Source organism: Stylophora pistillata, chromosome 9, assembly GCF_964205215.1.
Source record: "Stylophora pistillata chromosome 9, jaStyPist1.2, whole genome shotgun sequence".
In the NCBI taxonomy this organism is placed as follows: Eukaryota; Metazoa; Cnidaria; class Anthozoa; order Scleractinia; family Pocilloporidae; genus Stylophora; species Stylophora pistillata.
The window spans coordinates 22,124,511-22,149,168 of NC_142527.1; the positions used below are offsets into that span (position 1 = coordinate 22,124,511).

Genomic DNA, 24,658 nt, shown 5'->3' on the forward strand with positions numbered 1-24,658 from the left:
ATCATACGTAATAATACGCATTTTAATAAAACCTGAATTCGCACGGACACCTTACAAAACGCGAACACTTGCAAGGGTCTCGGGGATGTCCGATTCATGAATAAATGAAAGAAAAAATAATTTAATTGAAATTTAACAGTAGCACGTCCACGGATACGTTTTCGTCCAGTATTTTCCTACTCAAAATGGAATTTGATGGGTTGGATTTTGTAAAAACCGGAGAACGCAGCGGAAAACCCTCCGAGCGAAAACCACTTGAACTACAAATATTTGACGTCAGGTCTGGGAGACTGTCGCGAAGGGGGGGGGCATTCCTCTCCCAAATGCACCACTTCAGCATCAGTGTGCATATTCTCCGTAGTATTCTTTATATACTTCCTGTGGTACCAACGTAGCCTGCAGTGCAGGATGAGGACAAGTAAACGTTAAGAAGCGTGCGATCGTTTATTCAACTAGCCATGCTTGATTTAGAGTTATAGTCGACGGTAGAGGCAGGTGGCGGGAAGTGGTCTCCCCCCACCTCCTCCTTATTTTTCACTGTCCCTGACTCATCCCCTCGGTGAAAACTTCTTTCCCCAGCCTTCCGTTTCCATCAAAATCAAAGACGACGGTCGTAATTTTCGCTAAGAAAATACGGAGCTTTCGCTCGCCAAAACTATGCCTGCTCAGCAAGCTAGTACTAACGGGGAGAATTTGTTTGACTATCAAGGAAACATTTGGTTGGCGATCATTACTTTTTTACCCATGATGTTCGTGTTTAATTCAAAAGTGATGTTGTAAGGAGGAATTTAATGCTATACCAACTTTCAGTAGTCTAAGGATTGATACAGGTTTCAATGTACCCACGACCGCTGAAAATAATCTGGATACCAGGTTCAAAGCTCTTGTAGCAATAAGCTTTAAATTGCTTTATTTTCATTTTAGAGACAAACAGCAAACGCATTGCTTTAATCGTTATCACAATGCTATACTATGAAGTAAATCTTTATGTACATGTATGCACGTAAGGTGTATTTTCATTGTACAATATGTCTTTTCATCATACCATAATATTTATAAATAATCGAATTATTGCAGCATTCTATCGTTCATAAATACAGATCAAAACTATACATATCATATTCCTTTTTGCTGCCTTTCTCTTATTATGAACTATGAAACTGGATAAGTACAAGCGTTGGTTTTTTCGAGTACCGTGGTGTCGCTTGATTTGACAGCCAGTCTTAAGTCGTTGCCACCGTTACGATAGCGATAAGCATTAGACGCCGGGTAACTTAAGAACGTTGCGTGTTTTAATATGAAGAAGCACACCCAAAGGAAATGCAGATAATGTACGGAGTTATATTTTCATATTTTTAAAATAAATATCTCGTCTTTCTTTCTGACCCCCCCCCCCCCCCTCCCCGCTTAGCTGCAGTAGTTCACCGAATTTTCACTCCAGCCAAGGTATTAGTTCTTGTTGAAAAAGTCCGCCGCGATCTGAACGACTGCAAATATTTTCGAGGTTTAGATATCAACGCTTTAAACGCTCTCTTGTACTGTTGGTTTAAACAACCGTAGCAAACTGGATTCAGAGCGTTCGGAAGCCACACAATCAAGTATAAATACTCTGAAAGTGGCTGTAAGTAGCTTAGATATGCCAGATCTGGATTAAACTCGTAAACGAGGTACAAAGTTTGGAAAGGAAGGTAACACAGTACGTAAACAAGCAGCACAGTCATTAACATCTTGAGAAATTTCCTCTCCATCATCTGCCTCCTTACTGCGCCTGCGGGATTCATGTTCAGCTTGTTGGTATTTACCACTGAAGAGCGCGGACTCGAATTGGGAGAGGTGTTGAGTGAGCATGAACGATTGGGCCTCAGTGCCTCTGGTATGAGGCGAAAATGTTTTAAAGTTGCTGTGATTTTAAGATACAGCCCCGAGATGGCGAGTACTGGAAGAAGAGCATTCACGGCGTACATTGTTATTGTGTAAATGCGACGGTAGAAAGTGTCTTTTTCCAAGTCGTATGAGAAAACATCCAAACAGTAGTAGAAGCCAGGGCTTTCTGGAAAATCCATCACAGTCATAGCACCATACGAAGGCAAAGAAAAAAGAAAAGCGACGAGCCAAAGTATTGCGATGATTAAGCGTGTTTCTGACTTTGACGGTCGCATGACGAACGGGAATACCACGGCGCGAAAACGATCACATGCTATGGCCACCAACGTGTTCGTTGTTACAAAGTTAAACACCACAACGCTGGGTTTGAGTAGTTTGCACATGGCTTCCCCCATCAGCCAGTTTCCAACAAAGAGTTCAGGTAACAAGAACGGGAGGCAAAGCACAGATCCGATGTCAGAAATGGCTAAGTTCATAACTAAACAATACGTGCTTGTCTGAAGGCGACGAGTGCGACTTGAAATAATACACACGGCTACATTACCCACCAATGCAAACACGATGATTACAGCGTAGATTACAAAGCGAAATATCTTGAGCGGTAGAGGCTCCAAATAAGGCTCGAAATAAGACTCTGAATAAGACTCCGTTGCATTTGGGTTAGCAGCAGATACATTCAGTTCATTTTCCATGTTATTTGTCGCTGAAGTGTGTTCTACTCGTCGTTTACTCTTGTCCGCTTCTTCGTCGAAAAATTCTTAAGGTTATTTCACAAAACGTTTGATACCTGTAACAAATCAAAAGAGATGTCTTACTGATTGAACTATTTGTCATATACCTTTCAGTTCTACAAATGATGCGTTATATTAAAACTGAATCGACCACTCGTGAATGCATCTTGAGCTTGGTAAGTTTATAAAATAAGTGGAACCTCGATTTAACGAACCTCAATATAACGAAGTCCTTGGTATAACGAGCGATACTTCATTTCCAGCCCAGCTAAAGTTACAGTAGAATGTATGCCCCTGAACCTCGATATAACGAACCAATTTTCCCAGTCCTTTGGTACTTCGTTAAGTCGAGGTTCCACTGGACAACTAAAAGGGAGGAAAGCTTGCCGAGGATGATTAGTTTAGACAGAAATTTGAATTAAGTGTGACCCATGAGTAACGAAACTAAAATTTGATCGGCCATGCAGTTTTTGGACGCATGACGTGTGTATTTCCACGCTTTCATTTTAAAGGACGAAAGCAACGAAAATGCAGTAGGTATTGTCCTGTAAATAAACTTGCATAAAACAAATAAATCTGTGGTTCCAACGGGAGATAGTTCGTCACGCATTTTTCTACCCGAGTTTCTCAGTAGAAATGTTACCGATCTAACGCGAACCTGTTCAATTTGCGTGTAAAAGGCGGGTATTTGAAAATATTTATCTCTATTTATATTATATTTAGCTCAATTCGTGAAGACCGCCCATTAAAAAAATGTCTCCAGCAGCAGCCACAGAGATGTCCACACGAAGTGTTAAAAAGTGCCATCGGCGCCGCCGGTTGTGGCTTTCTAAAATATTTGGTTTCTTTTGTGTCGCATATGAAAAAAGATCTTACACGGACACTAATGATAATATCAATTACGGGCCCTCTTAAGGAAGAGGAAATTGTTGCTTTCAGGTTGGCTGGTTTCCTCAGATTACAAGGAACCCACCACAAAAATTAATAAGAAAGTCGTTATACTGTTTACAAAGCTACCACACAGAGATCAATCAACCCAAGGGCGAGTTACAACATTCGAGGAAGAGGAACTGAAACTGAAAAATCTAACCATATTTGGCACTGATTCGTCTTTAAGAAATAAGAACACTTCGACAAAGCCAAAATCAACAAAATGGTTATTTCAAATAGCAAGTCACGAAACAAAAAGATGCACTGGGCAGAAAGAATAATTAAGGAGGCTTCCATATTTTGGGCAATGTAGTTATTTCATGTCACAAAAGGTTGAAGAGTCCATGAATTGCAGTGCTCCAACATCACCAAAAACCATCTCTTTGCTTACCAAAATTTGAAAACCCTATTTCGCGGACCTTATCCAAAGATGCAGTGAGGAGAAATAATTTTTGAATATGTTCACCAAAAATTGGGGTGACAGAGTTGTTCCATGTCGTGGAACGATCGGCGAGTCCAAGAATTACATTCTGACACCAGCATATGCTCAAATGTGCCAAGATTTGGAAAACTTACTGATTTTGTCTGACGGCCTTAGTTTGATCTGACAATGTCCCACTCTCTCATTTCGTGGGAACTAATTTCTGCCGCGCCGATGAATTACATATAAGTTGTTTTTCTTGTGCACGTTCCTCATATTTCGTAGAATAAGTGCTGATGAAATCGGCAAAAGTGACGAAAACTAATTTCACTGCACTCAGGGGGTAAGTGGTTGGTAAACGCATCCATTATTCTTGTAAGCAGAATAAAAATTATAAAACAATTAACACTAGCAATAGGATATGGCGGAATTTTACACGTTCAACTTAGTACTGAAGTTAATGCAAGAGGCTTCCAATGTTAAACTCTACACAAACATTCAGTAAAAACATCCTTTCAATCATTTCCGGCCTCCATTCTTTGTCGGCCTCTAGTACCATTTTAGACAGCCTTTTCGTCCTTCAGGGTGAGTCCTAAAAGGTGTTCGCGGACATTATTATTGACAAAATTTTTCAACTTGACGTATCATATTTCTGGTGGTAACTACTCGATTCAAATGTAGTCTATTTTGTTGTGGTAAACCGCTAGTGGGATAGCAAAGGCTTCAAAATTCCAACATGTAAAGTAGAACGGCGACTGCTTACATCAGTGATAGACAGGATACAACTTAGCGCAGCATCCTTACTTGCTTAATAATTCTTCTCGGTACCACGCAACCCGAAACTCATACATAACCGTCAGTGTCTCATTATCGATCTAATCCTTACTTGGTTATCTAAAGATATATGACTTCATCAATTTCGCGAAGATATCTTACGATAGGCTTCTAATCGCTCTGTTACTTCGAATCGAACTGGTAGATTAAGTTTCCCTCAGGAAAGTCTACAATGCTCCTATCTATACACGTTCTGCTATTTGATAATTCTGCGAGAGTCATGTATGTCCCTTCAGCGTTTTGCGGCCCAAATAACACAAAAACAGTGCACAAACCTGCTTCAAAGTGACCTACTTATGACGTGCCGTGCAAATTGAAACCATAGATTATGTCGCACCCTTATTCCACGAGAAAACGTTGAACTTTTTCTCTGTGACTTGTCACTTTTGGAGAGCCGACCCTCCAATTCTGAACAGAGCTGAAATGGAAGACTTCAAGAACGACACCACATCCTTGGATTTAATCTTCCTGACTAGTCAGAGAGATGAGTATATAGACACTGAAGCCCACCGCTTTACGACAAGACGCTCTTGTGTTGAGAGGGCCGATTTACATTTTTCGATGCCAAATGGAGCTACAAAGTACTAGATGCGCCAACAAAGGCCACGTCTCACATAGATTAGTTGCTAGAACCCGTATGTAGACTCTCCTCCACAGGAGTACAAGAAATGCATAACACAGATGTTTTGAGCAACAAATAATGGACTCAATCATTACTCGTAATTGATTCATGTTTGCCAGAGTACTCAAGTTTTGTTTTCCGTAGTAAAATCATCTCTTTGCATGCTGGCGTAGACACAAAGCTACCCTAAACACTTGTGTAACATTCAAAGATTTATGACACGAAAGACAGAAAAGGCAATACATAAAGTAAAAGAGGAAAGTTCCTAAGTTAATTTGATGTACAACGTACTGACGGACGATTATGTCCCAGAGCGTTTGATTCAAAAGTAGCAGAAACTTTCCTTTGTCGTCAAACGCTACAGTCTGCCTTGGAGAGCCCACATTGTAAGTTCTGAGCAACGCCGCGAATATGGCAAGCGGATAGAGCTGGTATAAATGACGAGTAACCCATAAAAGACTGTACTTCACTTATCCTACTCGCATCCTCCTCTCTAACTGGAAAGCTTCCATCCACAATACTGAAAAATATCTCAAAGAGACCCGACATACTGTCTGAAATAATATCTATAATTTCGAATAAACAGAACTTTTCCTCTTTCTATTTTGAATTAAAAAGACAATGGTTTTACGAAAAGAGCTCCCTCTCATCCTCATGATATGTCCTTATTTGGAAAAGCTTCCCTCAATAGCACTGAAAAAATAAGCCCCGACATACTGTCTGAAATAATATCTATCCCCTCGAATACACAGAACTTTTCCTCATTTTATGTTGAATTAAAAAGACATAACGGTTGTTCAAAAGGAGGCATACACTTCAGGTCTCTCACCCATTCTCCTAAGATGTCTCGGACTGGAAAGCTTCCATCAACAATACTGAAAAATATCTTAACGAGCCCGACATACTGTCTGAAATAATTTCGAATAAACAGAACTTTTCCCCTTTATATGTCGAATTAAAAAGATATAATGGTTTTACGAAAAGAGCCGTACACTTCAAGTCTCCCGGACACGGTTATTCAACCAAAGAAGTCGTCAAGTATAATGTTGAAAGACACATTTCAGGTAGGTGTGTGTTTCGTTACATGATGAATTTGGCTTCGTCTCAAATTTGTAACCATTTTGCGTTTTTCTTTTAATTACTATACTGGTAACAAAGCACTACACGAAAGCGTTTAAACGATTTCAGTGCTCTCGCAAAAAAAAAGAAAAAAGACCAAAACCATGACAATCCATCCTTAACTCGAAATTCAAAAATTAAGAAAAATGGAAAAAAATAATACTTGGCAAGCAAAAGGACTCTTAAAGCTGGTGTTGAGGGATCATCTAAGTGACAAACTTCACAGTCAATCGTCACCAGTTAATTCCTTTGAATGAAGCTAAATAATTCAATCATTACAAACTAAGGCGTCAGGATATTGTGCTATCAAAGAAAAGAGCGTAGACAACTATTCACGCTATATGCGCAAAGGGGGTAAGATTCTAAAGAAACTTTGGTGTTGCGTCGGTGGGGGTAAGAAGGTAATTTGGTTATATCAACAAAGTTGAAATTGTAAATTGGCCACCGTAGAGAGTTAAAAAGCTGACGTTTCCAACATTAGCCCTTCGTCAGAGCGAAGAGCGTTTGCTTCTTCGCTCTGACGAAGGGCTAACGCTCGAAACGTCAGCTTTTTAACTCTTTACGGTGGCCAATTTACAATTTCAACTTAGTCGATATAACCAAATTATATTATTTGTGACCCTTTTAGACCGTGACAAGAGTATGATCAAGCTTATTATTTCTAGATACCTTCCAAATTTCCCCGATTCCTGTCAAAAGTGTCAAACGATAGGATAGGAAACCTTAACTCAAAAAAATGCGTTTCAGTCTTTTTAAATGATACATGGTTAATTCCTTGGCGAAAATTAGTTATGGACCCTTAAAAATACCGCACAGTGTAAAGATAAAGTGCCGTCGCTTTCTCCGATTTGGGCATTAACAAAGTGCTTACTTTGGCACACAATGTACGGGTTCCGCCATAACTCCACCGCCATAGAATTAAACTTGAAGGGTTTGTGTAAATAAAATTTTGACCGCGAATATCATACCGCTAAATGATTCACTTCAGCTATTGTTGAAAAGATTCGCAACCGTGCTGTGTCTCCTAGGGGTAGAAACTTCAAAAATGCAACTAAATCCTTTTGCAAATAACCTAAGCATACTTCTCTTTCCGCAAGGAGTTTTTCTTCCGCTTCACACTAATCGCGCACCTTTTCCTATGGAAATAAACTAAGAAGCGTAGAACAAAAACATATTAATGTCTGATTGCTGAATTCAGGAAATCGCCGAGTTGAGGTAAACACAAGGGTCACGATACGACCTGACTTAAGAAAAATTTAAAGAAGTGAGAAATAATTCGACGTTAAAGCGCGTCCATATATCGGCTATGTTTTCATGATCTTCTAGTTTGTTCTAGGGATAAATAAAAAAAAAGCCTAAAAAGCGAGAAGAAAAGAAGACATAAAGCGAGAAAGCATTACATTCTTGCCTTATCGTGCGCAAATCGGGTTAAAGCCTAACGCAAAGAAGCGAAAAGTAATCTAGTGTAAATTTACCTAATCATTTTATAGATAGTCGTCATAAGAAAAAGGTTCACGAAGGTCGGAGTCGATATCAATTTTAAAATCATTGTCTGGAAAGGTAAAGCCACTTGCAAAGTCAAGCTTGTAACGCCGAAAACGAGTAAAGAATGAACACGGGACGGAACACACTACTCCAATATTATAACTAATAATTTTTCGCAACTGAGCCATTTTACTCAAATTAAGTTCGGAAAGAAAGGCTCATTCGCTCATGGCAAAATTGTAAAGCTACGTCAGTTCTAGGTCAGTTTTAGTTATTACATCGCCAAATGGCAAGGAAATTCCTACCGTCTTAAAGCGCAACGATTTGCCATGGCTACCCTGGTTCCACAAGTGTTTCCATTTAAGTATCAAGTACCGCTACGAGTGTTTTTTTGGCCAAGGAAAAGGAAGAAAAAAATCTAAGCCCCTGAGACGAAGATAAGTCTTGGCAAAAATGGTTTAAATGAACCTATCCCTTTCACTGTAAAAGAAGCTGTAACAGGACAATATATCATCCTAGAAGTCTACAATATGAATTCGTACCTTAATCAAGCTTTTAGCGCCTCTTTTGACATTAGCAGTCTGTCCTTGATCTTCTTGTTAATCAATCACTTCACTGGTGAGATGTGTTCAGTTCACCGACCGAGAAAATTTAATCAAGCTTGACCGTTGAAGTATTTCTTTATCAGAAAATTAAAAAAACCGCTAACACCTTGTTTTATATGAAAAGCCCGGACGAGACGACGTATTTCCTGCGGAATGGCAGAACCATGACGCAAAAAACTGCCCACCTCCGCAAAGTTTATACAAATTAACAAAGCGTAACCTAGAACACCGCAACGTCACTTCTCAGTTATTCAAAGACTATAAATGTCTTGGTTGGGCGCGAAGGTTCTATCTGAGGCGAAAAGGTCAATTTTTTGCATTCCCCGACATCATTGAGATGAGTCACCGGAGTGGTGCCACACTATGTCTACCGAACGTCGCATTTTCTCTGTAGACTGTTTCGGGACATAGCAAGAGACGATGGTTTTGGTTTCCATGGGAAACGATACGAAAGAGAGCAGCATAAGTTAAACAGGTAAACCTCTGATGTTATGACGTTAAGCGCTTAGTAACGGCGAAACATTACTAATCGGGAATTCACCATTGCTTCTCTCGTCTTCTATATCGTATCTGACTGCGTAATTGGAATGGTTCATATGTCCACTTGCACAATAGGTCAACTGTTCCATGCTGTTGAAAGCGAACTTTTTAAAACATGTTTTTCTTAACGTTAAAATCTCAATCTAATCTATGGTATGCAATATTCACGGGTCGAAAACGCGCGTGGCCAAACACATGTAAACGAATACCCTGATAAGTAGACAACAGCTTAGAACTAAATCCCATTAGCTTACTATAATAATAGATCATTTATAGAACACTCTGTCAGCTTACAAACAACTAAGAGGTCTTGAGTAATAGTGGCCATGTGGTTCATTCGATATCTGTAGTTTCTACAGCCCTTTTGCAGGCCGGGAAAAAGCCGAACTTTATCCAATTACTTTGCATTATCATCAACATAAAACTTTTAATTGCGAATTGTTCGAGCATCAACTCCCTACGTCCCCCAACTCCTACTCCCACGGAAATTGAATCTTTTCACTCTCTCACCCAATTGCTTTCATCGCTATAAAGCGATTCCTGAACACCCTTCAACTGCGTCAAATTGGCCGAACAAAAAATAGGTCGTCATAGGAAATTCCAATACAAATGGCCAAACTATTCTTGACTGTAAGAATTTCGTCGCAGCTAAACAGATTGCCCTTTGTGCCATTGTAACTGACGACATTAAATATATTTCCTTCTGTTACTTTTTACTTTCAAAGATGCATGCAATCTGGCGTGACGCAACAAAAAGTCACAACCGAAGGTGGCGTGGGAGGATCAAGATTGGAACTCGTGCGTAACGTCATTCATCAGTATCTAAAACGCAGGAAACGGTGAAGCTAAACCTGGACAGTTGTTGTGGATTCTGATAAAAGAAGACTCTGAGAGCATTTACTTTCCTGATAAAAATCTATCTAGTCACTCTGACGCATGAGAATAGAGCAGAGATGGTATCTTTTCTTCATTAAGCACGCCGTAAAAATCAGACACAGGAAAGCGCCAAAATTAACCGGCCAAAAAAATGGAATTTCAATTCCTAATAAAAGTCACTGTTTACGGTGATTGGATTATTCTCGCCCTCACATACAAGGTTGTCGGGAAAATCAGCATTAGAGATAAAACTAAACCAACCAACCAAAACAGAAGGTGCATCCGTAAGGACTGCTCTAAGTAGATTTTTTTAAAAGGTTGCCTGACAACAACAAAAAAGAAAAACAAAATAAGTACACATGCAGTATCTCCTTCTCCAGGATCGTTATGTTTCAACACAAATCTAGGCGCACTTGATCCAAAGAGGGAAGTTTTCACTGCTGCAAGTGTAAAATAAAATATTTAATTCTACCACAAAAAAGCTGCTACTTTTTCGGTCGAGGAATGCTGATTTTCACTTAAAATCTTGTGTTTTCTGTGTTCAATTAATAAAATCAATCGAAAGCCCCTTTGTCTTTTATCAGGAGAGAATTGTCCAGTTTGTCTCTTTTAGAAAGACGAAAAGCATTGCAGATTTGTTGATTTATAATGATTTAATCTAATCTTATTTTTGCATATGACTACTGGCTTAAATAACCTTCGAATTTGCGATAGAGCTTTCCCAAAACTAAAGGAGAGTTAAATGACTCTTAATCGAGAATAGATGCAAGAAAATGTGAAAAATAAAATAAAAGGGACCACGCTTAAATAACCACAAAATAACGTAGTCACAGATTCTTTTTAAGGTCTACGCCAGGATAAAGATGCAAGAGCAAAGGAAATTAACTTAAATTAAGAGGATTTAGAATGAAATTCAATCCAAAAGTTAATCACTGATTTTACTACGTAAGAAACACGGTTAAAAACTATTTTTGAATGTTGAGCACAGGAAATTACGACCAACATCAGACAGGTGGCGGGGATAGGATAGTTTCTGAAGCAGCTTCGCAGTGAAGGTTTGAATAAAATTAAAAGTAGCGACCCTGAATTATCCGAAAAAAAAGATCCGAATGAAGAAGGAACCATAGGCTGTTCTGAACGTGCGAGCTCCGCGATTCGGAAGTTAACAAATGCTGATTTATTGTGGTGTCCAGGTCCTCTACTATGACGTTCGTTTTCGGCACAAAAATACAAAACTTTCGTGAGATTATTCATGTTGCCATGGCTGGAATTTCCTAACATTCAGTGATCCGTTTAACCCTTTACATCCAAGGTCAAAATCCATATTCTCAATATTCTACGCTTAACCGTTTTCTTCAGTGCTGACAGGGAGAATTTGTTTAACAATCAAAGCTTCGTAGGTTGGTGATCATTTCCTTTATTCTCACGACTTTAATGAACGATTTAGTAGTATTACTGTGGGAAGAAACTAACTGCTGGTCACTCTTTGAGTTTGTAGGGTTGACCTATTAATCATTTGTACCTTTTAGAGTGTTTGATAAGAAGAAGAACACGTGGCACGTAATTCACGCGACCAAAGGTAAGAAAGAAGAAGAAGAACGCACAAATAGTAAATAACAATAGTGATACATTTGGTTTCAAAGAATCGTTTATACTGCTGGGTATCAACTTAAGTGCATTAAACATTAGTGGTCAACGGCAGCCTTAAGTTGTTACGTGAGCGAAGGGACTTTTCTAGTCATTATCTTTGGATCCTAAGACCTTAATGAACTGCTAGAATATCTAGTAGTGCGTCAATGGAAGTGATTAATCCGCTTACCAAGCGGAAATATACATCGATAATTATAGAGGCTCCTGGCAAAGAATTGTGCTAAATTAGCCATAGCTATCGAAATTGCTTTTGTTTTCTTAGCAACACATTTCTTCGACTTTATATATTGTCTTCTAGTTTCTTAGTGACAGTATTCCTTTACAATAGTTGTTACCAAGGAGATTAAAGAGACCACACTGAATTATCTGTTCTTTTTTTTATCTCTAGTTAAAGAGTCCTTTCTTTCGAAAAGGCGAGAATCTTTCATTGGTAAAACAAGAAAAAACAAACAAAAACCAAAAAACTGGTCCCATGAAATACAGGATGACTATGACTTTTGATCGCTGTTTTCAGTTCAATTTAATCCCAAAAACAATCCCATCAAACAATCTTTATGCTGATCAAAGTTGCTCTTACTAGTTATACCAGCTGATATATATCCGCTGGTATAGCCAGCGTTACATCGCATTATCTTGAAAGACGATGAAAAAAGAAGAATGTTGCTTTGGTGTGAAGCTTATATCCAAATGGATAGGTAACTCTTCCTTCGTTATATTAATCCTCCTCAGTTATGCAGCAAGTTCTTACACAGGTTGTGAAAAGCAAAGCCGTCAAGAAGTTTTTGCCAGTACCACACAAATGTCAACATCCCACTACCCCCCCCCCCCCACCAAAAAAAAAATGGGAAAACCCAATGATATTTTGGACTACAATATCACCTTTGAGTAAATTCATCCGATATCCTTTTCTAAAACTTTCGAAGATCTAATGGCGCGTTTGACCTAATTGTGCCCTGTAAGTAATTGCTCTGATAAAACAAATATGTAAGACTACAGGAAGGATAAAGGAAAATTTGCCTAAAGGTAATGAACTGTCCATGTGGCCTCAAGTTTTCGTCTCTGGAATAATTGGCGACCGATTTCACATGCTATGAAAATTTTGATTTAAGTCAAGAATAACAAATTTCATTATGGAAAGGATAGCCCGACTCTTCCTTTCACTGAGTACTTTCACAGATGTTGTTAAGTTCTACATGGTGAGCTATTTCTATTAGACAAAACTTAAAAAGTTCTCTCAAGAAAAAATGAGTGCGCGTTTGCTGTGTGAGGCTTGTGAAACGCGCAGCTTATTTACATTTTTTTGGGATTTGCTTTTGTACAACTGCAATAGTTCTAACGAATTAAGAATCGTGGCAAAAGCAAAGGAAAAAAAATGCGCTATGCTTTCATGGCCAAGGAAAAAAATACACGCCGACGCAAATGACACTAAAGGAAATTCACGCCAGTTTACAGGTCTCCCATGGTCATGTAACTTAAGTAGAATCACTTCCTTCTGTTCACACCGTTTGTTCTACGTAACCTAATCGGAAATTTTTGTTTCTCGAAATAGGAAATATGTAATGAAAAGACCAAATTATCCACGTGAAATAGAAGATGAAAACTGAATACAATAAACTTCACTTCTAATTACGAGACGCATCATTTTAGGACTTCCAGCCGTCAAACTGTCTCCTCGTGACAGCAAACCATACAGGAAAAGGCGTTCGACGTTTAAAAATTTCTGTGTCGGAGAGAGGAATTTTTACACCACTATTTAACAACGACAAATAGAATTGACAAATGGCGAAGTGTTCCGCACGTTACATCTGAAAAGGAAGACATGATCTATCTGGTTCGATTCCAAACAAAAAAAAACCTCTCTGTTTAAGCCAAGAAGGTAAGCCAATTCAAAATAGTTGGCGATCCCACGGTAAAACCACGGACAATCTCACGTAAAAATCCAGACAAAAACAGATCGTTTACAGCCGGTAGGAGGCTGTAAATACCAGTTCGAAACATCGTCTAGGATGAAAGTGCATTTCCATGTCTGCCATCACACCGCGCCACCCCCTTGGAACGGCTATTAACTCGTTTTGCGTAAGGCTTGAAATTGACGCTTAAGGGTGGAACCCGGAAAATTAATTAATAGTACTACACATAATGACCTAGAAAAAATATGTTTAGCCACTAGCTGACAGACCCCGCAGTCGGTTTTCCGATTTTCTAGACGCACCCTGCGAAAATTATAAAATTTCCTTGTCTTTGTGGAACTTTAACGACGATTAATGAATACAGTCCAAAGTCCTCGTTAATCAATTGGAACTCGTCCGTAAATGTCGCACACCTTCTCCCATCACTGGGAAGAAAATCCCAGTTAAACAAAAACTCAATCTTACGGAAAAGACGTAAATTTAAAACTCCAATAACACTACAGAGCCGGAAATTCGGAACCAGAAATAAAGACAAAATACTCATATCAAGCTAAAACACTACAAGCATCTGGAGCGAGGGACAAAATTGCTCAAAACAAAAACAAAGATGAGCTGCCCACCAGTGTCTCTCCAAATCTTATTTTGACTTCCAATTTTGGCAAAAGAAGATTAATTCAAAATTATTATTTTCATTATTGGTTTATTTCATTTTAACCTTTTTTTTCTAGTACACAAGAAAGAACCTTGAAGCGAAGCGTCGAGCTGGCGATTGGAAGGCTTTGTCATGTTTCTTTTTTAGCATTGGTAGGTTTTTGCGTTTCGCAGGAAAAATGTTTTTCAATTCGAGATGAACGGCATTTCTGCAGGGAACTATTTTGGCGATTTTCGGTTCAAACAACAGAAGACGATGAAAAAGTTTTTTAAAATTGTTCAGCTTTTCACTTGATTAAATTTAATTAAATTTGCGATGCCTTCTTAGCATTTCCATCACTTTAAATTATTTTCTCTGCATGGACCTTATTTTTGAAAATTGTGGACAATCCCCCCTCATCTTCAAAACTCAAAATTGGACCAAATTTTTAAGATCGATTCGTCCTGTTTCGAACGTTGGGGGTACTCGAAATTTTGCTTCATTTGCATTGTGCCTGATTCACCTCTTTATCCTTCGCTAGAGCTCTACAGTGTCCGGGCTATGATAAAGTTTTACCTTACATTACCACTCCCAACATCTCGTCTTACAACTGAATCAACTTTTCTTCGTCTAAATCTTCATTTACCTCTTCTTGAGCAGCGGATACTAGTCTTCCTTCTTTTGTCTCCGATTAAACTTAGACGCGATCACTTATATTTGTTTTATTCGAGTTAATGACATGTAAATCTATTTAAACGACCTTCCCGGCTTTATTGCTGATGGATTGTTTGCCAAGAAAATCATCCACAGATTGCGCAAGCTTCCATTAGCGGGGGTTTACAATGGGAATGCGTTTAAGATACGTAAGACGTACTTTCGTTTACATCTATGTCAGTAATTACTAAGTTTATGTTAAAGATGTAACTGAAAAAAAGGGCAAAAGTTACAGATTCGAAGATGCCGACAAATATAAAGCCTAAATTCACAGTCATGATTTTATACTATCTTGGAGAAAGATCAAAGCCTAAATTCTGCTTGCATTTGTGTGATGCGATTAAGTTCTCAAGCAGACTCATTTGTAAATATTTCTTTAAAGTGATGGGAAAAACGCCGACATGGCGACAAAATGTCCAAAGGCAAAGTTTCATATTTTGAATTTGCGTAGTTACAGATCAAGGAACTCTCTATTTACCTTAAAAAAAGAAAATTCAAAGCTGACTATAACTGTTTGTTCGTTCGATCGAACAGTCCCTTTTAAAGACGAGACTTAACTAGTAAAAATAAAAAAAAGTTCCCATTGAACAGGCACGTGCCGCATGATATTGTCTTAGCAGGAAAACAAATCCTATTAACGCTCAAGGGCTTTTAATGATCACTGACGTCGAATAAGATCTACAGAGATTTCTTTCACCATTTTTTTTTTCAATCTTTTGCGAAATTTGGTATAATCGATTCACGTTTGTCTTGTGTGTCAATACAAAGAGGATGAACATTTCTAAGAAATTTTCTTCGTGGTTAAGATCGTCTTTATTTTTTCAAGGGTAGAGATATTAAAGACAAGCAGACCTAACTAATAATTCATTTCTTTAAATTCAAAATACAGTCCTTAACACACAAAAAACATAGTTTTTAATCTAATTTTTGATTTGCCGCTAATTGCAGTCATAAACAATATTACTGAATAAAGACTTGTAATAAGGGCATAATAGCAAACAATCCAAACAAGGACCAATTATCGGTTAGTGAAAGTGAAAAATTAAAAAAAAAAAAGACTAGCGGTGGTAGATAATAGTAATGATATAGATAACAATAACAATAGCAATGATAATAATAATGTTAATAATAACAAATTTTTAAATTTTTTTAACTGATAGAAAACCTGTGTTCACTATAATCACTAACAATATCAACAAAAATTATGATAACATGGGTAAGAATCGAAAAATGCATTAAAATGTTTAATAACAATCTAAGTAAAGCTAGTAGATACACGCTTCGTTTACGATTACTTTTTGAAATTTAACCCTATACCGACAGCCCCTGCACGATATCGTGCAAGAAAGAAAAAGATAAAAAAAGATCAGGCTCTTAATAATAATTCTCGTATTCCTGAGAATAACAAAGATTAATTCGGGCAGGCTCCAATATTTCCGATCTGTAAATCTGAGTCAACAAAGTCTAATTTGTCGGTAGATAGCTGTTCAGACCATCAAGAGAATTCTCTGCCCCATCGAAATCGACTCACCGTGGTCAGGTGTTTGATCCCTTAGAACTCAGCCCAGCCGGGTTCTCGTCAGACAAATCGGCCTTCTGTTTGCCATACTGAATGATCACTGGTTTTCCTTTAAAAATAAAGCCGTTAACCTGATTCAAGGCTTTATTCGCTGTGTCGATGTCTACAACCAAACGAAAAACGAGGAGAGGATCAAAATTGTTCATTGGTTTAAAAAAAAGTACTTCACATGTGTCCCTTCTGAACAGTCGTCATTATCTCAAGTTTTACACGCGATTGGAGCAGAGCACGAGGCGAGGGCGACGCGACGCAATGATAGCGCGAGGAGTGACACATGCACGAGTCGTGGAGCATGAAAATGACGTCATTTTATCGCGTTCATCTCTCGCGCGTAACTCACCCTCCGCATTTCCCTTATGCTCGCCTCGTGGTTCACTCCACTTGCCTGAAAAACGTGCCCCCCCCCCACCCCTTCCCGAAAAAAAAAGAAAAAGACAGACCATACGAATGCATAACGCAACGAAAGCAGGTTTAGATTTTCATAGAACAGAAATCATCGATTCTATATGCCCTAGTAATAAAAACAATCTTGAATATAGTGCCCGAATAATTGAACAGCGGAATAAAGAATGTTGAATTGGTTCGAAAACATTGCGACCCTTAAAAATTACGCTCCTGAAACAAAACTCACTTGGCATTGTCACAAACGCTTGTCCAATCATCTTTCCCTTCATAAGTCTGAAAGTGATTTTAGGTCCCTCTTTTTCTTGAAATCTTAGAAACAAGGAGACCAGATCTGCTTCCGTTGTCTTTTGATGCAAATTCTTTACGAACAGAACCTACCAAATACCAAATAACATGTTAAATTCACGAATAAACAGGGTTAGGCTTCAGCAAGCCGACCAACACCCCTGGAAGCTACAAGGGTGTTTAAAACTGGCTGTGGCTAGCTGCTCACGAGAATGAGAGAAAACCGAGTAACCGATTTGAGTAATTTTCAATTCAGGGTCGAAAGCAATCTGCGACTGGTTTAGTTGTACACTCCTCCGCTATGTGCTTAGTCCAAAAAACACGCGCCACTTTCTCAACCAATCAGATTCAGATTAAAACCACTCGCAAGTTGTTCAGTCGCATTTTCCCGCGCTTTGTGCGGTTTACTTTTTTTTAACTTTGAGCTACTTTCCTTTCCGTGATTGGCTGTTGTTATCATGCGATTACTTTGGTTTTGGTTTTACGACACTTGACCGAAAAGCGCTCTGAAACAATAAGTGCTGATCCTATACTTAGCTTTCATCTTGAGAAGATGGTGCACGGGTGGACCCTAAAGTTTTGACGCGGGGTGGGGGCGGGGGAGGGGCACCAAAATTTTCTTTATTCACACCATAGTTTAATAAAGCTGAGAAATATTGTAAGTAAATAAAAAATATTTCATATTGAGCAGTAGCAAGCCATGTTGTTGTTGCAAGAATCTTAGTGTAATACAAGGAGCAAAACAATTCACAGGTCTGCTGGGGAGGTTTCGGAGCCCCGGTACCCTCCACCTAAATCCGCCATTATGGTGTACCATAGTGTATGGCTTACCTTGTTTGGTTCTCCTGGATGATAATTTGCAAATTTTGGAATTTCCTTGATTTGCTCCACCGACAGCCTATTTTGAAGAGTTTCTTCTTCTTCAACAGGTTTAATGTTATCTGGTAGGCGGGTATCACTGCTGTCGCTGTTTCCCAGTGACTCTCTCTTGACCAATGAACTTTGACTGGAATTATCACTGACTTCTACCAAATATTCGCTGGCTCGCTCTGGGCTGTTAGATGATGGTAATTTTCGTTTGGATTTTGACAATATCTGATCTGCTTCCATTAGAGTGTGCAAGAGAGGATCATTCACATGAATGGCTGAAAGGTAAGATATTAATCACAAAGTAACAATTAACATGGTTTTTATGTCTTCGAAACGGAGCTGAGTTGTGGAAGGGCAGAAAAAATAGTGTAGGGGGGGGGGGAATCACTCGATCCCTTCCCGTACCCTGTTCTCTTGCCTCTTGCTCCTTTCTCTTGCCCTTTGAAACAATTCAGCTCACTGATTGTCAAATGTTCGTGATTGCATATTTCTCCCTCACTTTCCATTTCACAAGATGAGCGAGTTGCTCAGTATTTTCCTAGCGAAAATTATGGCCGTCATCTTTGATTTTAAGGGAGCGGAAGGCTGAGGAGTGAGAGAAATTTGTATCAAGGGGTGAAAAAATAAGGAGAGGGGTGAGGGTGGGGGAGTGAATATTTTGCCCCTTCCCACCCCCTCCCCCTAACGTCGACTCTAATTCCAAATTAAACATGGCCGGTTGAATAAACGATCGCGCGCCTCTTAACGTTAACTTGTGGTAATAAGATGGCTGCACTGCAGTTTCCACTGTCCTACTTTTCATCTAGTCACTTCCGAACAGCCCACCTTGTTTCCTTCGTTGGACCAGATGGCTTAAACTGCTTCTTTTCTCTGTCCCTCTGTGAAGTGATTGTTCAACTTCCAGAGCATGCCTGCTCAGAACTCGCACGTTAGAAAACAATTCTGGAGAAGACAAGGCCTCCTCTCGCCTTTGGATTCTTTTTTCCAGCTCTTGCAGCTTTTCTTGCTCAGCAACTGGATTGGCACCATATCGGCTTATTTTTGGGGCCTGAAAAATCAATTAACAGGGCGTTAAAATGAACGGAAACGTTGAAAATTGAATGAAGAAAGATTCAGGGGCGAAATTGTCAACCAAAGTAAATCCTGCCTAAAAAAAGTTTTTTATTTAGGGAAGCTTTTGACAACGGTTGCAGCTGTGTGTTTGCTTTCCCTTATTTTCTACTTACTCCTCAGTATTGAGACTGAATTGCAAGTTAGAGTACTGCACCAGAAGATTTTCTTCTCCTGTTGCATGCTTCCTTCAGGCAGCAACCTCTAAAAAGGAGGGTAGCAAAGGAAGGGGGGGTCCTGACCACGTCTCGCGCACAAATTTTAGAAAAAAATTCAAGCGTCACGTATCTAAAAGAGAAAATTTCAAATCCCTCTTAAGAGGTTTCGGGGAAAACTTGAGGTTTTCACGAAATAGAGAACAAATTTACTAGTCACGTTTATTTTAAGAGGAAATCACAGCTCACGCTGATTTATAAATTTACGAATCTCGCTCGCCTTTCTATAGAATTTGACCCTGATAATGTGTCACACACAAACCATTTGCCACACTCTATGAAGCTATACCTAGCCCAAATAATTCTGTACAAACAGAGCCTACCTTTGTAATATACCCTTCTCGTTCTAGCTTAAACTGGATTTCTTCTTCATTGAAGCCACACTCTTTAAGGGTCTGGACATACTGTTCATAATTCTGTAATGATTGGTAATCTTTTAAACTCATCGCACCAGTTTTATCAGGACAAAATGGTTTGTACGATGAAGAGGATTGAAATGACTTTTTTCTGTTCAACTCACTAACAGAAGATAAAAAAATTAACAGAACTTATTAAAATGTAGGACAACCCACCATTCCATGGTCCGCTACCCCACTCCTGAGTCTTAAAAATTGCTAACAGTGTGAAATCAATAGTCATCTCTCTAAATGCTCTGACGAGGGCTAGCGCTCGAAACGTCAGCTTTGACACTCTTTACCGTGGCCAATTTACATTAACAACTAAGTCGATAAATACAAATTGTCTTTTTTAGCTCCCCACTGATACAGCACCACAGTTTCTTTAGAAACTTACCCCTTTCATTCATATCTCTAAAAACAAGTTTGGTCCAGGCTATGGGTAGCCAAAAGCCCTGATTGGAATATTGTTTTTTTTGTCCATATTTTTTTCCAGACCTTGATGTTTTTGTGTGGCTTACACAAAGTGTGTTGCCACATTATGACACGATCGAATTTATTTTAATTACTATAAGTGTAACGGAACACCTGGAACAAGCTACACCGCTGAGAAAGACATGTGCATTATACATTCCTTTGTGTGAATATGAGTTGTGAATTTGATGACCTTGCCTCTCTGTTACTAAAAAACACTCAGTCTACAATCTAGCAATGAACACACAGGGGTTTCATTAAGGGCCTGGGCACCAGGCAAATTGACCAGTTGTGAGTACGGTTTTGCCCACCTGGTTTAACGATCTGGAGGAAAGTTTATCTTATAAAGAAGTTCAGTAAAAAAAGTTTCGCCTGCCTGTAAAAACCAGTTGCCCTCCTGCTTAAACGTTAATGAAACCCCTGAACATAACTAGCTCACTGGCATGGAATACCATAATATTTTTCACTTCATGGCATTCTTCATGATAATTTCTCGCCAATGTTCACATTATGGATTATAACTGTTACGAAGTACAGTGCTGTTGTTTTTGTTTCTGTTGTTGTTGTTGCTGTTGTTATTGTTTACCTTTCCAGAGTAATGTTGGTTTCCAACTGATTCTTCACCATACCCCTCAAGTGCTGATCAGCTTCAGACTCAGTTCCAGTCCCTGGGACTCCAAGACGTTGATCCTCAAATGGTTTGGAGTCATTTCTGTTCATACGAATAACTCCACGACTCTGGTAACGGGAAGGATTTCCACTGATACAAAACAAAACAGATACGCTACTTCAAGATCTTTAGATAACCTTTTTCTTTCCTTTTCAAAATAATAATAATGTAATAATACTTTATTTACCCACGTATCACCTAAGAGCTAACAGCTCATTTAAAACATGAACGTGAAACTAATTACAAATAATGAGTTAATAAGAACTAATATCAAAAGATAAAAATATTGAAAAGCTATTATTATTATCTAATTTGTATGTACTATCTAATTAATAACAAAAATGATGGTCAGGGCCGGATTTTTCGAAGCTGGGTTGAGTTAACCCAAGGTTAGTGTGAAATTTGATCTCATATCTGAAAATTTTAATAGCAAATTCAGTTTGATTCTATTTGTCTACAATTCAATGATTGAATACTCTAAAGAGAACTGGGCAAATTATCCCAAGATGGCTTTCAATTGGAGAAATATTGAAACCTGGATTTAAATATAACCCTGGGTTACCACTCATCAGCCTTCAAACAACTGGGCCCTGATCATATAAAAAAACATCCATGTTTGGCTCCAAATAATACTCTACTGCAGTTTTTTTACATTAGCACTCTCCTTAGAAAAATGGTAGATTCCGTCTCTGATTGCTTCTTCAGAAGATGATTTTAGTGAAAATATCCATAAAAGGAAGACTTGATGATCCAATGATAAAACAATTATTGAACTCGACTACTGTGAAACATCGTGAATTATCAGTATCTCGTAGCTCACCACTATTAAATTATAACATTTTGCCACCTTGACCTCATTAAATAACTGTTGCATAATCAGCAATTCATTTGAGCTATTGTTAATTCTATTCATTCCGCCACTATTCGCATCTTGTCACAATATAAATATTTGTTACTTAGCGTACATCACCCTAACTGTAATATATGCAAAATGCTACCAAGTATATAAACTCGTGAATTTAGTGATCTACATAATTATGATTATTATTTTGATCACTGTGTGTATGAATAAAAAAACTATTTGCAGAACCAAGTAGTTAACAATAACATTTAGTGATGATGTATATGACTTATATGAGTTCACTAACTCTGGTAACGGCCGTGATCAGAAGTACAGAGTGAAACCAACGGAATCAGAAACTCATCATCTAGCGAAATATAAATTGTAACAGTTTTACTACATTTGGAAGGCCTGAGGTCTGACACTTTTCCCCCTGATTTTGCTGGCAACCCCTTCAATGTAGTTTTCACTCTATCATATGAACATTACAGTCATAAGAAGTAGTATACAAAAATGGAATCATTCCGATTCTTTTGATGCTGATTACTCCAATTTTTATTTGTAAAACACTCTTCACTTACCATGGAATTCCAGTCTGTTCATATGAAGTTGGATCTGGCTTAAATGGTTTTCCACTGACTATTAGTAAAAATAAGACACATTTAAGTTTATAACATAATAAACATATTACACATCCTCTGATTGGTCAATTCAATTTCCAAGCACATACTTTATCAGTTTATAAGACCCGTAATGTAACTAGTTATGTTATAGAGGCAAGAGAACGCATTTTTTCTGGGCTCTATAACATAATAGAGCCACTTGGGAAGTTGGGAGGACAGTCAGAGAGCAGTTGTTTAGAAGCAAATGTTGTTTTACAAAAGATATTATTTGGCAAGGTTTCTGTACAACCTCATAGGTCATTATGCATACAATTCTTGGATAAAAGGAAGCAGAGGCAAAACAGCAGATTACCTTTGGGGTTACAGCTTTGTTTTTGATTGGTATGGGGTTGCATGGAAATCTTTTCTCTTATTTTTCAGCCACGATTTGGGAAAATCAAATAAGTGCTTGTGATAGAAAAATTGGACACTGGGGGAATTTAAAAATTGAGCATCAAGGCTGATCAGATCCGATGTTCTATTCTTCACGAGCTGATCTGATGTCAATAAGATCAGTAATCAAAGTTTTACGATGTCTTTACGATGGGCATGGTTACCCATATTGCCCGAGCCAGAGGCTCATGTATGAAACGCGAGACAACAACCCACCCATCCCACCCCAGGGGAGGACATCCATCACACAGTAATCTCGTGCGTGGTAATTAACGTCTTTTATCCCTAACCCTGCAGGAGACCGAACCTCCATTAATTCGTCCCTATGCGAGAAGACTAGAATATCTAAACCATTTCTTGATGTTATAGAAAGGCAGCATAGTCTTCTCAATTATTTCAAGAACTTGAGTGTTGGTCCAGCCGGGGCTCAAACCCTCGACCTCCCGCACATCAGTCCAGCGCTCTATCCATTGAGCTAACCTGCGCGGAAAATTCTTCCCAAAGCATGCACACCTTGTCATCGTAAACGAAGACCTAGAAAACCTAGAAAACAACCTAGATCCTAAATGAAGACCTAGAAAATGTCTTCAACTGGCTACAAGCGAACAAACTCGTGTTGAACATGACTAAACCTGAATTCATGCTAATAGGGTCGAGGCAGAGACTGAATACTCTCACAGCTTCACCAACAATTAGAATGGACAATACTCAAGTGAGCAAGGTTACAGCTACAAAATCGCTTGGTGTAATAATAGATAATAAACTCGATTGGCATAGTCACATCGAAAACTAACAAAAAAGATCGCCTCTGGTATCGGGGCCCTAAAGCGAATTAGGCACCTGATCCCAGCATCAACCGCGTTGATCAGCAATGCTTTATGGATTTCCTGCTGGTGTGCAAGATTTTTCCACCCTAAAAACTTGAGTAGCTCAGTTGCATCAGCATCATAGTTAGAGAATGTCAACACAAGGGCTGCTCTACTCTGCAATTTCTGCAGTTTGTCTCGTAGCGTTTTCCCACAGCTACCCCAAACAATGTCACAGTAATCAAAGTGAGGTTTTACTAAAGCTTGGTAAATGAGATGTAAGGTTGATTGCTGATCATCGATACTCTGCCATTGGTCGCCACCTGAGAGATGCCCATGGGAACATTGACTTACTCAATGAGAGCCAGTTTAGAATGCTTAAAAAATGCGGCACGAAATGGGATTGTCTTGTTTATGAAATGTTGTACATAAGAACAATAAGGCCCAATTTAAACACCCAGAGCGATTCCATTAGGGCTAAACTCTTTGTTTGACTTTTAACGTTTTGTAATTTATTCACCGCTTCATTATATATATGCTCGATTTTATTATTTTAGTTTACTTGATAATGACGTTCTGGAAACGTCGAAACGTCGTGTCATGCTTTATAATATTTTATCGCAGTTTTTCATTGTCAAATGTTTTACCAAATCTTTACTTATAAAAATAAATAAAATAGGGGTAATAATAAACTACTACACTTTGGTATATCGCTACTAGTAATACATTTCAAATTACCTGAAACTAAGTAGGCACAGAAATAAGCGGCAACTGAGGACAAGAAATAAATCATTTCTTGATCTTACCTGATCCTCCAACCATCTTGCAATTGTCTGAAAAATTACCCTTGAACTTAAATGGATCGTTTGGGTTTAAACTTGTCAAATATGAAAAAGTATGTAACCCGCTTCATTAATCGACAACAAGACGGCCATCTTGAAAAAGTAATTGCGGAGATCTGGACATGAATATGTTACGCCCTAAGGCCTTCGGGATGGATA

General features: G+C 38.6%; 2 protein-coding genes and 1 long non-coding RNA gene across 4 annotated transcripts; 1 reads left to right on the forward strand and 2 right to left on the reverse strand.

The window, feature by feature from the left end:
• Positions 1-893: 893 nt before the first annotated feature.
• On the reverse strand, positions 894-2,576 carry LOC148723823 (neuropeptide FF receptor 2-like). Its single transcript, XM_088733183.1, has one exon. It carries the CDS (start codon positions 2,574-2,576, stop codon positions 1,422-1,424), a length of 1,155 nt encoding a protein of 384 aa, XP_088589309.1. The 3' UTR covers positions 894-1,421.
• LOC111337347 (RNA-binding protein 41) lies at positions 894-24,605 on the reverse strand. 2 transcript variants are annotated; one of them, XM_022943626.2, is made up of 9 exons: positions 24,464-24,605; positions 22,378-22,435; positions 20,872-21,045; positions 19,740-19,935; positions 18,917-19,139; positions 18,053-18,366; positions 17,163-17,310; positions 16,484-16,634; positions 894-2,671 (listed from the first exon to the last, which is right to left on the reverse strand). In XM_022943626.2, the coding sequence occupies exons 1-8, from the start codon at positions 24,477-24,479 to the stop codon at positions 16,489-16,491; spliced, it is 1,275 nt and encodes a 424-aa protein (XP_022799361.2). In that variant the 5' UTR covers positions 24,480-24,605; the 3' UTR covers positions 894-2,671; positions 16,484-16,488. The 2 variants fall into 2 exon arrangements, with proteins under 2 accessions (XP_022799361.2, XP_022799360.2); XM_022943625.2 differs by lacking the exon at positions 894-2,671 and having other exon boundaries at positions 15,845-16,634.
• On the forward strand, positions 8,938-12,059 carry LOC111337348 (uncharacterized). Its single transcript, XR_002695488.2, has 2 exons — positions 8,938-9,106; positions 9,897-12,059. It is a non-coding gene; the product is annotated as an uncharacterized LOC111337348 (long non-coding RNA).
• Positions 24,606-24,658: the final 53 nt, after the last annotated feature.